The following is a 15,176-nucleotide window of genomic DNA, read 5'->3' on the forward strand; positions in this document are numbered from 1 at the left end:
CAATAGTCCCTACTTGTAAGGAATTTACATTTTTACAAAGATCATAGGATCATAGGTTTAGAGCAGGAAAGGAGCTTACAAGCCTTAGCTGAATTCAACACCCCATCCTACCACCACCACCACCACCACCTTAGGGTTATGTAAATTAAGGCTGGGAAAGTTAAATGACTTAATTAGGATCACACAGCTCATTAGTATACAAGGTAGGATTTGAACTAAGAGCTTTCTGTTGCCAAATCCACTATGCCACATCATTTCTCTCTCTTTCTCTGTCTCCCCCCTCTTTTCCCTTCTTTCCCTCTCCTCTTCCTTTCTTCTCTCCTTTCTCCTTTCTTTCTGTCTCCTGACTTCCTCTCTTATCCTCCCTCCCTCCCTCCCTCCCTCCCTCCCTTTCTCTCTCTCTCTCTCTCTCTCTCTCTCTCTCTCTCCCTCCCTCCCTCCCTCCCTCATACTAACTTTCTTTGTGTTTCTCTGTCTTTGTCTATTTGAGTCACTATCTCATTCTCTGGTCTAGACCCAGGACTTCATCTATATAGATAAGAGTGTGAAAATTCCCTCCATACTGCTGCTCAGCAATGGCTCAGTCACTTATAGCATCCCCCAGAGCACATGGTAGGCATTTAACATTTATTGATTGACTGACCAGGTGCACTTAGCCATTGTGTGCCAGGGCAGTACTTCCTGAAGCCAAGGCTGACCTCTCCGCTGTACCATCTTGCCACTAGAGATAATACCTTCTATGGAAATGGAAAGGTTTCTGGGTATTACTTATAAACTGATGCTCTTCCTGGCTGAGGTGAAGTGACTTTCTGAACCAAGGACAAATGAAATCCCTTAGTGTTTTTTTTAACCCTTACCTTCCATCTTAGCATCAATACTGTGTATTGGTTCCAAGGCAGAAGAGTGGTAAGGGCTAGGCAATGGGTCTGAAGTCATATTTGAACCTCAGACCTCCCTTCTCTAGGCCTGGCTCTCAATCCACTGAGCTACCCAGCTTCCCCCTACCTTAGAGTTTTAAGATGCTTTCTACATCTCAAAGTGCTTTCACAAGCATCATCCTATGGTGGCCATAGTAGGTATTACATTTTTTCCTGTTGTAGATGAGGAGCTAAGGTTGTTATTGTTGTTTTTTAATAAAAACCCTTACTTTCTGTCTTAGATTCAATACTAAGTGTTGGTTCCAAGGCATAAGAGTGGTAAGGGCCAGGCAATGGGGGTTAAGGGACTTGCCTAGAGTCACACAGCTAGGAAGTGTCAAAGGTCAGATATGAACCCAGGATCTCCTGTCTCTAGGCCTGACTCTCAATCCACTGAGCCACCCAACTGCCCCCTTAAAGCTTTTAAATAATGTAAAGTATCCAAGGATACATGTGCCACAAATCAGTGGCAGAAGCAGCATCAAAACCCAGGCCACTAGGTTCTTGAGCCTGGGGCTCTACCCATAATTCCAGCCTGCCTCTCAGACAGAGTCTGTGGATGTGGTGTTTGCTTTGGAGCATTGGCCCCCTATGTTCCTCCGGTAGAATAACATGGGTGTTCCTGGCTTTTGATGCTATTTGCCTCTGAAAGTGACTGCATTGCACAAGGATTCCCAGACCATTTACTTCAGATCAGGGCTTCCAATGAGACCACAGACAGTGACCTCTTGTTCTGACAGGAGGATGGGATGGAAAAATAACATATTTTATAACACAAATAGGAACATTTCCAATTAGCATATGCTCTCCTAGGAAGGACAGGAAACCTCCAATGGGATCTGGGCCCTGAGGATTGGCAACACCAGATGGGGGACTTACAGCATCTGACGATATAAATCAGTTTGTGTGTCCCAGGCCCAAAGATTCTGAAGTTTTAGAAGGGACTAGATTCCTGACTAGATTTCTCCAAGCACCTTAGCTTCCTCTTATTTTCAGTTCCTAGTCTCTCAATCCCTACTGCTGCCTTTGTGGAGTCAGGGGACATTTTAAATTGCTTTCAGTGAGGACCACATAGGACTCAGAATAAATCCTTATTCACATTTTCAAAGCCCTCTCCCTGGCACTTACCCCAGGGAAGGACCCATGATAACCCTAACCTTGCCCTTCTTCCCAGGTTCATTAAAAGCTGTCTCCACTTTTTTTTAAACAAATATTTTCTTTTCCCCCCAATTACATGTAAAAACAATTTTTAACATTCATTTTCTCCCACCCTAAATTCCAAATTCTCTCCCTTCCTTCTCCCCTCCTGGAGATAGCAAGCAATTTGCTACACATATCTCCATACTCATCATGTTGTAGAAGTCATATATCACTAAAAAAAGTCATGAAGAAAATAAAGTGAAAAATGGTCTGCTTTGACCTATATTCAGACTCTATCACTTCTTTCTCTGGAGATGGATAGTATTTTTCTTCTTGAGTCCTTTGGAATTGTCTTGGATCATCGTATTGCTGATAACCAGCCTCTTCCACCTTACAGCTGAAGGAACAGTCCTGTCATACTATTTGTTTTTCCTTCTGCCTATGATAGGGACCTGACGCACAATCGACTGACCACGCTCCCACTGGCTGGACTTGGGGGACTGGTACATCTCAAGCTCAAAGGCAACCCATCTCTCTCTGAGGCCTTCTCCAAGGACAGTTTCCCGCAGCTGAGGTGAGAGGCCCTACTTCTTTCCCAGTCTGGAAGGGATTTCCCTCAAGGACATCCAGAATGTCCACTAAGTGTCAAAGCTATAGAAAACTAGGCCATCAGAGCTGAAAGGATTCTTGGGCCCCATCTAGTTCATTTTACAAGCAAGTAAACTGAGGCCTACAAGGGGAAAGTGTTTTGGCCAAGGTCCCACTGCTAGTGTAATGGTGTTGGAACTCAGTAGAATCCATACCAGAGGAGTTTCTTCCTGTCTAGATCTCTTTTTACTATCCCATCCTTTTCTGAGGCTTGGAAGTTTGGTGGGGAGGACGATGGGAGCTTAAAATATGCCTTTTGTTATTGATATTAATAACATTTACATCCTGTTTCATCTCTATGAGGTTTGTAGTACAAATATTACTAGCATTATTTCATAAGCAAAGACACTGAGAAGGATTAAGTAAGTGATCTTGGTCACCTCTTGGGTCTTGGTTGAGCTTGTGTGAGATGGGATAAGTCAAGATTTATTGTTTTTGATAATTTCTCCTTAAGACCCATTTAAGGGGGGTGGAGCAACTTGGTAGGTCAGTGGATTGAAAGTCAGGTAATGGAGATGGGAGGTTCTAGGTTCAGATTTGGCCTCAGATATTTCCTAGCTGGGCAAGTCCCTTAACCCTCATTGCCTCATCCTTCCTGCTCTTCTGCTTTGGAAGCAATACATAGTATTGATACTAAGAAGAAAAGTAAGAATTAAAAAAAAATACGATCCATTTAAGGCCTGCTGCCTTTTCTCCTTCCTATCTCTTTACCATTCCAACCTACCCATTGATTAATGGTTTAGAGATGATGGCACTCATCTGTGTTGGGTGGTCCAGAGCTGCCCTAATTAGGAATCCCAGGGGACCTTTCCTGAGTCTCTCATCAGCTCTGTGCCCTCATGCTTCCCATCCTCACCCTGGCCGTGGCTGAGTACCTGGAACCAGGGTGAGAGCCCAGGGAATGGATGAGTGGAAAACATGCTAAAAAAAAACCAGTCCCTTTCTGCTAATGACATCCAGGCCTCCTCCATTCAGGACAGTGCAGTCTGTGTGGCCCAGGTCTTGTCTGCTACAGATTAATGAGGTGCCTGCTGGGCACTAATTAAACAGTGAAGCCAAACAATGCTGCCTGCAGAGGGGACAAAGTCCAGTTCCGGGGTGCCCAGCAGGGCAGAGTTGGAAAGGTGAGGTTTCTAAGGGAGAAGATAGAGAATACCATACCCTCCATCTCAGCCATACTCAAATACCATGAAGGAGTTTTAGTCTGGGAGGTAGGATGGTGAGAGTTCCTGAGGATGCTTCCTAGTGGTTTCCTTGAGATGCTATATGACTATTGGTTAATTGCTTCTTCCCTCTAGGCCTATTTCTATAGATAATAATCAGAGCCATTCCTCGTTCCCTGTCTCATCTCTAAGAAGAGAGGGAGAAAAGAACAGAAGGACTGGGGCAGTTAGGTGGCTCAGTAGATTGAGAGTCAGGCCTGGAGTTGGGAGGTTTGGGGTTCTAAAGTGGTCTCAGACACTTCCTAGCTTGTGACCTTGACTAAAACACTGAATTTCCATCTGCCTAACCCTTACCACTCTTCTGCCTTGGGCCTGATACTTAGTATTGACTCTAAGACAGAAAGCAAAGGTTTAAAAAACATCACCACCACCAACAACAAAAAAGGAACAGAAGGACTTTTGAGCTATCCAAATTCTAGGATCATTAACTGAGAAAGGGAAAGGATCTTAGAGGTCATCTAGTCCAATGTTTTATTATACAACAGAGAAACTGGAGGGGAGAAATGAATTGCCCTAGGACATAGTGATCTCGAATGGCAGGGCTGAGATTTGAATTCCACTTCCTTAATTCCAAATCCAGAATTCTTTCTACTATATTGGAAACCCAATACCCTGTAATGGCTATCAGCTCAGCTCCAAAATGATCCCTATAAACATATACCATGAACAAGGTGTTCTGAACGGTGTAAGATTTGAGATGGAGAGTCATGGGTGCTTGGTACTTGAGCTAGAAGACTCTTGATCCAGACTGACCCAGGTTTTTCCAAGGTTCCCAATGTTTCCTCCTCAGGATCCTAGAGGTGCCCTATGCCTATCAGTGCTGTGCGTATAGCACCTGTGCTGGCTTCTTCAAAGCTTCTGGCCAGTGGGAGGCTGAGGACAGTCACGTGGATGAGGAAGAGGCCATGAAGAAGCCCCCTGGTCTCCTTGGCAGTCATACAGAAAGTCACTGTGAGTGAAGTGAGCTGGGTGGCTGGATATGGGACTTGTAGGAAAGTGACTGTGGGAGAATGAGTCAGGGTACAAGCTAAAGGGAGGGAAAGAGGGAGGCTCCTGCCAAAGGAGGGCTATTCGGGAAGTGCTGTTCTACAATCTGGGGAGGAATCATTGGACTTTGTCCAGTTGGGGAAAGAATATCGGTGCCCCTCCCCTTCCTTACCCCAAAGGAGACAAGCAACATGATGGTCTCAGTTATCCACTTGTGACTTATCTGCTGCCAATGCTGAATGCCAGGGTGCCTGCCTTTCACTGCAAAGGATTTTAGAGGAGCTAGAAACCAAGTATATCAGGGATCCTTAACCTTTAAAAGTCTGTAAACTTTTCTATTTAATATTTTGATATCTGTATTTCAAGATAATTGATTTCCTTTGTAATCCTGTTTTTTATTTTATGCATTCAAGATATTCTGAGAAGGGGGTCCATAAACTTCCCAGTATATCCAAGGTGTCCATGTTATAAGCCTTGCTTCGGTCCAATTCCCTCATTTTACAGATGTGGAAATAGAAAGGACAAGGGAAGGTCACACAGGTACTTAATAGCAGAACCAGTATTTGTACCCAGATCTCCTGATTCCAGACCCAAAGCCTTTCCTACTATACTGCCTCTTCTTTTCCTTCCACTGTTGATCTGTAGACTTAAGGAAAATACACTCATTGTAGCCTCAACCCGAGTCAATCAGAATTATGTTACAGCTACTTGCCCCTCCTCCCCAAAAGGGTAAAACCCAAACAACAAGCTCCAATCCCATAGAATACATTGTAGAGCTAAATAGAGAAGGAAAAAAAGGCCTAGGGTTTGCTCTTTGGGATGATTTGTGCCCCTCCTTTCTATTCCTTATCAAACATCGTCTGGAGTTGACTTTACTGTATAGTCACTATTCTTACCAGAGAGAACAGTGATAATGGCATGGATGGTGATCATAGTGCGAATCTTTTGGGTCAAGTTAGAGTAGCCTTTGGAGTAGTTGAGATGAAAGGAAAAGTTGGGTGGGGCTAGGGAAAAGAGAATGGCTCAGAACCTTTTCATTGATTGGGCTCTGAGATCAAAGACAGCCTTTTCAGCCAGTTGTTCAATGATTTGAGAAAGTGTTCTCCCTTGGGAGGTAAGTGATGCTCCAAGGCCAGCAGCTTCAGGATGGAGGGGAAACGGTTTTTTCTCTTTCTCTCTCCCTCTCTCTCTCTCTCTCTCTCTCTCTCTCTCTCTCTCTCTCTCTCTCTCTCTCTCTCTCTCTCTCTCTCTCTCTCTCTCTCTCTCTCTCTCTCTCTCTCTCTCTCTCTCTCTCTCTCTCTCTCTCTCTCTCTGTGTCTCTCTCTCTCTCACACACACACACAGAGGCTCAGTGCAGAACAAATGTAATTTAAGGTGATTTAAGAAAAACATACCTTTTAATGAAAGAGGATAGACTGGTGCATAACTTATGAAAAGAGGGAGAGGAAGGAGAGGGAAAGAGAAAGGCGGAGGGAGAAGAAGGAGGAGGAAGAAGAAAAGGAGGGAGGGTGTGGAAAGCACTTTAAAATGGCCATGGGCCCCAAATGTCCTTTGCTGATCGTTCAGAGTTCCTCCCTGGGCAGCATTGGAGGGAGGGGGGCAGGACCCTTGTCAGGCAGGGGCCCAGCCTGTCTGGCTCTAGTCCCAGCAGACGGCTGTCCATGGGAGGATTTTCCGGATGTCTGGTATACACTCCCTCTGGGGGCTGGAAGGAGGAGTGGAAACTTTCCTTCCCTAAGGGAAACTTTCCACCAGTTCTAAGCTCTGTAGTAGAACGGTGGAGCTTCAGGTTCCTGGGCTCCCTGCTGCCTGTAACGGGAGCTGAGGCAGAGGCCTGGAGCTTCCTGTGAGAGCTAATGAGCCCCTGGAAGAAAAGCCAGAAACTATCACTGCAGCCCGGTTCGATTTCCTTCCTGTTGCAGGAATGGTTACTTAACACCTAGGCTGTGACTTTCCCAGCTTCAGAATGAGTCTATTACACTCACTTGTGTTTCATTCATGCATTTTGGCTTCAAAGGATTACTGAGCCCAAGGAGGGAGTGAGGACAGACAGGGAGAGGGAAGAGAAGAAAAAAAGAGGGTGGGTAAGGCCTCTAGGCAATATTCTTTGCCTGAACTGCTAAGCCTCCTCAACAAAGAGAGATCTTTGGGGTCCCTTGGTGGGTTATTGATAGATGCATCCGGAGAGAAGATCAGGAACTAGGAATAGCTCTGGAAATTTTCCCCTAACTCTAGTTACCACTTTCTCCTTGGGAAGAAGTGGGGAAGGGAGGTTGGCTTCAAATGGGAAAGACTGAACTTACTTATATAAGAGACACGAGACCCAAAATAAAAACAATATACTCTTAATTATCTGCCCAGGTGGACAGGGGGCCCTAACATCGAAATCTGCAGCTATTGATGTTTTGGGAGTTTTGTTCTTATAAAACCCCTTACCTTCTGTCTTAGAATCAATATTGTGTATTGGTTCCCAGGCAGAAGTGCAGTAAAGGCTAAGCAATGAGGGTTAAGTGACTTGCCCAGGTTCACCTAGCTAGGAAGTGTCTAAGGCCAGATTTGCACCTAGGACCTCCTGTCTTAGGGGTTAGCTCTTAATCCACCATGCTACCTAGCAGTCCCTAGCTATAGGATTTATCCTGTTCCCCAACTTTTTTCATATTTCCACATTGGTTATATTGTGAAAGAATGCTCACATAAAACCAAAACCCCAAAACAAAAACACACACAAATAAAATAAAGTGGAAAAGAGTCTGCTTCAATCTGCATTCAGACTCCACCAGTTCTTTCTCTGGAGGTGGATAGTATTAAATCCCCTTTTTTTAAACATTCAGACACATTATGTATTTAGGTTTGCAGCAGATTTACCTTCCTACAGATATTTCACACGGGTTGACAATACTATTCAATTGCTGAGTCTTAAGAGTTGGAAGGAAATGTAAAGACTGGGGGCAGCTGGGTGGCTCAGTGGATTGAGAGCTAGCCCTAGAGACGGGAGGTCCTAGATTCACATCTGGCCTCAGACACTTCCCAGCTGTGTGGCCCTGGGCAAGTCACTTAACCCCCATTGCCTAGCCCTTACCACTCTTCTGCATCAATACACAGTATTGACTCCAAGATGGAAGGTAAGGGTTTAAAAAAAAAAAGGGCAGCTGGGTAGCTCAGTGGATTGAGAGTTTACCAACTTCCCACCTAATGTACAAGTCCCCTCCACAACACTCCTGACAGAGGTCCATCCAGTATATGCATGACCCCTTTAGCAACAGAAAAAGCACTGCTTAGGAAAACAAAACAAAAAGCAGCATTTAAAATTTTCTGACAGTTTAAATTGCTCGAAAAGACTGAGCTGAGGTATGTCTCCCCTGAACTACTAACCATTGGTCTTGGTTTTGCCCTCTAAAACAACATTAAAATACCCGCATGGCAGCCCTTCAAACATTTTTAGATAGCAGATCATCTCTCCCTGCAGCCCTCTCTTCTTCAGGCTAAACATCCAGCTCCTTCAGCCATCTCTTACATGGAATGGTTTTCAATTCCTTCCTCAATCTGTCACCCCCCTCTAAATACACTCCAGTTTGTCGGTCAGTGTTCCTTATAAAATAGGATACTGTCAGCCAAATACTCCAGATGTGGTCTGACGGACAAGGAGGCCAGAGACCATCGCTTCCTTTATTAAAAGCAGCCTTCATTCCCCTGAGGTGCTCCTGCACAGTGACTTCCAATATTATTTCCCTGATCAAAAACTTAACAAGTTACATACCAGGTGCTGAACTTTTGTTTGGGATTCCCTGAGGATCTCCCTAAGGAGGGTGTAGACTTGCTCACTGAAACTTCATTGAGAGGAATAAAGATGTCTCCTGGATGAAGTCTGGCCAACTCATTTCCTCTCAACTAGAGGCAGCTAGGTGGTGTTGACCTGGAGTCAGAAAGACTGAGTTCAAATTTTGCCTCAGGTGCCTATAAGGTGTGTGGCCTTGGCCAAGTCACCGAATTTCTCTCAATCATAGTTTTCTCATCTGTAAAATGGAGAGAATAATAACAGTTACCTTACAGAGTTTCTATGGAAAGCAAAATGAGATAACCTATGTATTTTTTAAACTTTAAAATTCTATACAAGGTGTCCCAAAAGCTTTAATAACTTAAACCGTACATAGGTTTTGTAGAAATGCTAGCTATTATTATTATCAGGGCAGCGAGGTGCCTCAGTGGATACAGCACTGGGCCTGAAGTCAGGAAAACCTGGCCATAGGCATTTACTACCTGTGTGATCCTGGGCAAGTCACTTAACCCTGTTTGCCTCAGTTCTTCATCTGTCAAATGAGCTGGAGGAGGAAATGGCAAACCAAACCAGTATCTTTGCTAAAAAAAAAAAAAAACCCGAATAGGGTCATGAAGAGTCAGACAGCACTGAACATTATTATTATTATCATTATTTTTAATCAGCTGTGGCATTGTGGGTAGAGAGGACATAGTGGATAGAACCCGAGGCTTGGCATCAGGAAGTCTTGGCTACATGTCTTGCCTCGGAAAAGCAGACTTAAATGATTAGAAGTCACTTTACCTCTCAATCCCCTGGCAACTCTCTAAGACTATAAATTGCTGATTCGATTTAGGAGAGGAAGTTTCCCATACCAATGTAATACTATAGCCGGACAACAACAACAATAGAAATTCTGCCAAGCACTTTGGTAGGCCCTGGAAAAACACACACACATTTTTAAAAATTAATACACAAAATAATCAAAGTAAAGTCCCTCCTTCAGGGAGTTTGTGGTATGACCTCAAATAAATGATAAATGCAAAATCTATACACCAAGTCATTTGAAGAGGCAAAAAGAACTAGCACCTGGGAATGGGGGTGGAGATGAATGTTATGTCAAGAAAAGACTTTGAATAGAAAGGAGCACCTGAGCCAAGTTCTGAAGGAAGCTAGGGATTCTAGGAGGCAGAGGTGAGGTCAAAGTGAACTCCAGCCATGGGGGACCACCTATACAAAGACATGGAGGTGGGAAATGAAATAGTATGTTTCAAGGTCATTTTGACATGCATGGAGAGGACCCAAAGAGAGGTATAAGATGAGCTAGGAATAGACTGACAAGTGAGAGCCAGATAGTGGAGTGCTTCAATACTGGGTTGAGGAGTTTGTGTTTCATCCTTAAAGCAAAAGTGGGACCTGGAGGATTCAGAAGGGGAGTAACTTGGTCAGATCTGTTTTAGGAACATTGTTTTGGCAGTGGTATGTCGAATGGATGGAAAAGGGAGGGACTGGAACCAGGGAGACCTGTTAGGATGCTACAGCAGTAGTCCACGCAAAAGGTGATGAGAGCATGAATCAGAGGAGAGGAGAAAAGGAGGACAGAAATGAGAGGCTTTGAAGAAGAATCATTTGATGAATTGGAATTAAAGATCATTTGCAGGGAGAGAGGCTGATTTGTCTGGAGATAGAAATGAATGAGAGAGGATGCTATTTTGCTTGGGTGGAATTAATCAGAGAAATCTTTAGAGGCAAGAAGGGAGAAAGAGAAAAGGTTCAACTAATGCTAATGCCTAGGACTCTAATATACCCCTTCATTTCCAATCCCAGATGATCTTGACCTGGATGAGTTCCAGCTGGAGATGGAGGACTCCAAGCCACACTCGAGCATCCAGTGCAGTCCTAGCCCAGGTGAGACAAGAAACTGGTCATGGTAGTAAGAGAGGGGTGAAAGGAAATTGTACACCTAATATGCAATTATGTAACAGGTCAATATATGTTATATGTAAATATATAATATGAGGGCAGGGATTATTTTTTGTATTTTTGCTTTTCTTTAAATATGGTACCTGGGGAAAACATGGTACCCAGCAGCACTGTAACATTCAATAAATGTATATAATGTTTTAAAATAACTCTTACCTTCTGTCTTAGAATAGAGATACTTGGTAACAGTTCTAAGACAGAAGAGCTATAAAGGGCAATGTGGTTGGGGTTAAGTGACTTGCCCAGGGTCTCACAGCTAGACTGTGTCTGAGGTCACATTTGAACATCTTCAGGCCTGGCTCTCTGAGAGCTACCCAGCTGCCCCAAGGAGTATAGGTTCTAACAGGGGGAGTAACAGTTAAATAATTAGGTACATTCAAGATAGATACAAAGAAGATGGAAGGTAATCTGAAAGCAGCTTTGGGGACCAGGAAAGGTGGTCTAAAGCAAGAATTTTTGTCTATGTTTTTAGTAAAAAAGAATAAGGGGGGAGGGGCAATTAGATGGTTCAGTAGACAGAGTGCCAGGCCTAGAGATGGGAGATCCTAGGTTCAAATCTAGCCTCAGAGACTTTCTACCTAGGTAACCCTGGGCAAATCACTTAACTCCAATTGCCTAATCCTTACTGTTCATCTGCCTTGGAATATTAGTATCAATCCTAAACCAGGAGGTAAGGATTAAAAAAAAAAGAATGGAATTTAAAGACATTTTTTAAATGCCACCAAGTCCATTCCCTTACATCCATGTTACATGACATTTAAACCTGGAAAGAGTTCAGTCAGCTCCTTTCCAAAAGCTCTCCCTGGGTAACATACGGCATCAAAGGATCCTCAAAGGGCGATTAGTATAAATACCTCCCAATTACAACTCCCTCTTTTTACAGATGAGAAGACTGAGGTCCACAGAAAGGTCACTCAGGTAATAAGTGGCAGGCTTGGGAATCAAACCCAAAGCCATCTCCAAGTTAAATGTCTGTTCTACCATACTGCATCTTCAACTCTTCTTAAATCTAGCCCAAATCATTCCTGCTGCAATTCAAACCTCTTTTTCTCTGCCCACTGCAATTCATTTAAGAGGTTCAAAGGCCAGGAAAGGGCCTCCTTTGGGGGAATCAGTACCAATTGCCCACCCAGATGAGCACCTGCTGTCTGGAGCCAGTTACAGGATGACCTTTTGGTCATTGTTTTATCTTTATTATGTGGGTCCTTGTTGTAAGAGCCCCTCATACCTAACCAACCCCCCAGATAAAACCGTTAATGCCTAGACGTGAAAGAGTCGGCCTCCATCCCCATCCATCCCACTCCACCAGCTCTTTCTCTGGAGGTGGAGAATCCTCGAAGTGCCAGACCCCATGTCACTTCCCGTCCACCCCATGCCATCTCCTGTCGTCCCTTAAACTCTCCTGGGCAGACGTCTCTCCGGAATTTCCAGCACGGCTGTGGGTTAAGCCTTTGCAGCCTCCAGCTCCCAAGCTTTAGCAGAACAGCGCCTCCTAGCGCTGGTGAGGGGCCAGGACATGGGCCCCAGTGGAGGAGCTCCTGGGCGAGTGGTTTCACACAGCTGCCACCTCAGTACTCTTCCTGCCTTGTCCCAGCTATGGAGGAGGAAGGAAAAAAGAGATTCCCAACTTGCTATTTTAAATGGCTCCCATAGTAGCTTGGAACAGTAGGAGGAGGTGGTGAAAGCATTTATATAGCACCCACTGTGTGCCAAGCACTGCAGGATAAAATTCAGTACCATGTTTGGAGTAAGAGGGCCTGGGTTCAGAACTTGCCACTATCATTTAATACTGGTGTGTCCTTGGGCAAGTCATTTAATCTCAAAGGATCTTTTTTTTTCCTTCTTAAACCCTTATCTTCTGGCTCAGTATCAATTCTAAGACAGAGGGCAAAGGCTTGGCAAAGGGAGTCAGGGGACTTGCCCAAGGGCACAACGCTAGAAGTGTCTGAGGCCAAATTTAAACCCAAGTCCTACTGACACCAGGCCTGGTATTCTATCCTCTGAGCCACCTAACTTCCCCCATAGGACCTTTTTTAAAATTTTTTAAGCCCTTACTTTCCATCTCAGAGTCAATACTGTGTATTGGTTCCAAGGCAGAGGAGTGGAAAGAACTCAACAATGAGTGCTCAATGACTTGCCCAGGGTCACATAGCTAGGAAGTGTCTGAGGCCACATTTGAACCCAAGAGCTCCCATCTTCAGACCTGACTAGCTCCACTGAGTCACCTAGCTGCCCCTTGTTTTGAGGATGGACTAGATGACCTCCAGCTCCAAGTCTATGATTCTAAGTCTTAGGTTATCCTAAGGGCAGAGGCTGACCTCTCTCTCCTACCTGGAGACTAGGAGATCCCTGAGGGCCAAGACAGTTTCTCCCCTTCATACTGGGGGCTTCTCCTCAGGGCAACCCCACCCCACATCCACTCCTAGTGTCCTGCAAGGCTATCAGAAGAGGGGAGTTGTACTTGGGAGTTATTTGTACTAAATGATTGCCTTAAACACATAGTATCTAATAAATGTGGGTTTTTTACCCCCACCTTCCCTCTTAGAATCAATATTGTGTATTGGTTCCTTAGCAGAGGAGTGGTAAGAGCTAGGCAATGGGGGTTAAGTGACTTATCAGGGTCACACAACTAGGAAGTGTCTGAGGTCACATTTGAACCCAGGACCTCCCATCTCTGAGCCACCCAGCTGGATCTAATGCCTTTTGAATGTACAATGGGGCTGAGACCTGGAAGCTGACGACCTGATTCTCCCCACAGGCCCCTTCAAGCCATGTGAACACCTGTTGGAGAGCTGGGGCATCCGGCTGGCCATGTGGGTCATCGTCCTCCTTTCTCTGCTGTGCAATGGGCTGGTCCTTCTGGCCATCTTCGTGGGCGGGCCTGCCCCGCTGTCCCCTGTTAAGTTTGTGGTGGGAGCCATCGCGGGAGCCAACATCCTCACGGGCATTTCCTGCGGCCTCCTGGCCTGTGTGGACGCACTGACGTTTGGCCAGTTTGCCCAGTACGGGGCCCGGTGGGAGACGGGGCTAGGTTGCCGAGCCACGGGCTTCCTGGCCGTCTTTGGCTCCGAGGCCTCGGTGCTGTTGCTCACTCTGGCCGCTGTCCAGTGTAGCGTCTCCATTTCCTGCGTCCGGGCGTTCGGGAAATCTCCCTCCCTGAGCAGCGTCCAAGCTGGGGCGCTGGGCTGCGTGATCGTGGCCGGGCTGGCAGCGGCGTTGCCCCTGGCCTCAGTGGGGGAGTATGGGGCCTCTCCTCTCTGCCTGCCCTACCCGCCTCCCGAGGGGCGACCTGTAGCCCTGGGCTTCTCTGTGGCCTTGGTGATGATGAACTCTCTGTGCTTCCTGGTGGTCACGGGGGCATATATCAGACTGTACTGCCACCTGCCCAGGGGAGACTACTTCGATGCTGTGTGGGACTGCGCCATGGTGCGGCACGTAGCCTGGCTCATCCTCACCGACGGCCTCCTCTATTGCCCCGTGGCCTTCCTTAGTTTTGCCTCCATGCTCAGCCTCTTCCCAGTCACCCCGGAGGCTGTCAAGTCCGTCCTGCTCGTGGTGCTGCCCCTACCCGCCTGCCTCAACCCCCTCCTATACCTGCTCTTCAATCCCCACTTCCGGGAGGACTTCCGGCGCCTGCGCCCTCAGCGGAGGCTTCCGGGGCCGCTGGCCTATGGCGTAGCTGACGAGCTAGAAAAGAGCTCCTGCGATTCCACCCAGGCCCTGGTTGCCTTTTCCGATGTGGACCTCGTCCTTGAGGCCTCTGGGGCGGGCCATCCCCCGGGGCTGGAGGCCTATGGTTTTCCCTCGGTCGCTTTTGTCTCCCGTCAGCAGCCTGGGGGCCCCAGGTTAGAGGGTGACCATTTCGTAGGGCCTGAGAATGGCTGTCTCGGGGGGCCTCAGGCCCACGCCACTGATGGAGAACTGCTGCTGGGGGCAGAAGGGGTCACACCGGCGGGGAGCTTCCGGCCTTCCCTCCCAGCCTTTGCCTCCCACCTATAACTGCCCAGGGCCCTTCCCCTTTTCTTCCCTCTCCATCCCTTTATCACCATCTCTCCATGTACAATTGCTGCTTATTAAATAAATAAATCCAAAACAAAAGTAAATCATGTGATCCATATCAGGATACCCCAGGCCTTGGCTTGAGTGATCGCCTTCCCTCCCAGGGCCATCTTGACTTATTGGCTCTCCTCATCCCACCTGCAGTTTTGGAGAACAACCTCAGAGGTGGGGCAATGTGCCTCCTGGAAAGAACTGAGGAGAGTGGGCGCTGGGGAAAGGATGAAAAGCACAGAACTATTAAATAGTCAGAAAACTCACTCTTTAATCAAGGAAAAGGGGGTCAGTGTGACAGTAGGCCTCTACACAGAGCTGCTCGCCACAGGCCTATGCCTAGCAGAGTCCCAGGACTGAACTCTGGTTGCTCTAGACACTGACCCCTGGGAAAGCCAACCAGGCTAGATTGGACAATTCCAAGGAGCCCTTAAAGTTGGGAAACTTAAATACCTTTCTAGGTGAAACATGGGG

General features: G+C 46.3%; 1 protein-coding gene and 1 long non-coding RNA gene across 5 annotated transcripts in view; one reads left to right on the plus strand and one right to left on the minus strand.

Annotated features, from left to right (window-relative positions):
* Window positions 1-13,512, minus strand: part of LOC103096813 (uncharacterized) — a 100,299-nt gene extending 86,787 nt beyond the window's left edge. Inside the window, exons 1-2 of the long non-coding RNA XR_001627830.2 lie at window positions 13,380-13,512; window positions 8,673-8,928 (exon numbers count right to left, since the gene is read on the minus strand). This is a non-coding gene — a long non-coding RNA (uncharacterized LOC103096813). The remainder of the gene's footprint in view (window positions 1-8,672; window positions 8,929-13,379) is intronic.
* LGR6 (leucine rich repeat containing G protein-coupled receptor 6) overlaps window positions 1-14,750 on the plus strand; it is a 167,799-nt gene extending 153,049 nt beyond the window's left edge. For all 4 annotated transcript variants that reach the window (XM_001368959.3, XM_007481144.2, XM_007481145.3 and 1 more), the window contains 4 exons: window positions 2,506-2,631; window positions 4,719-4,879; window positions 10,497-10,577; window positions 13,411-14,750. In XM_001368959.3, the coding sequence (XP_001368996.1) occupies window positions 2,506-2,631; window positions 4,719-4,879; window positions 10,497-10,577; window positions 13,411-14,651 (1,609 nt within the window). In that variant the 3' untranslated portion in view covers window positions 14,652-14,750. The remainder of the gene's footprint in view (window positions 1-2,505; window positions 2,632-4,718; window positions 4,880-10,496; window positions 10,578-13,410) is intronic.
* The last annotated feature ends 426 nt before the right edge of the window (window positions 14,751-15,176 follow it).

The sequence above is a fragment of the Monodelphis domestica genome, chromosome 2, assembly GCF_027887165.1.
Source record: "Monodelphis domestica isolate mMonDom1 chromosome 2, mMonDom1.pri, whole genome shotgun sequence".
In the NCBI taxonomy this organism is placed as follows: domain Eukaryota; kingdom Metazoa; phylum Chordata; class Mammalia; order Didelphimorphia; family Didelphidae; genus Monodelphis; species Monodelphis domestica.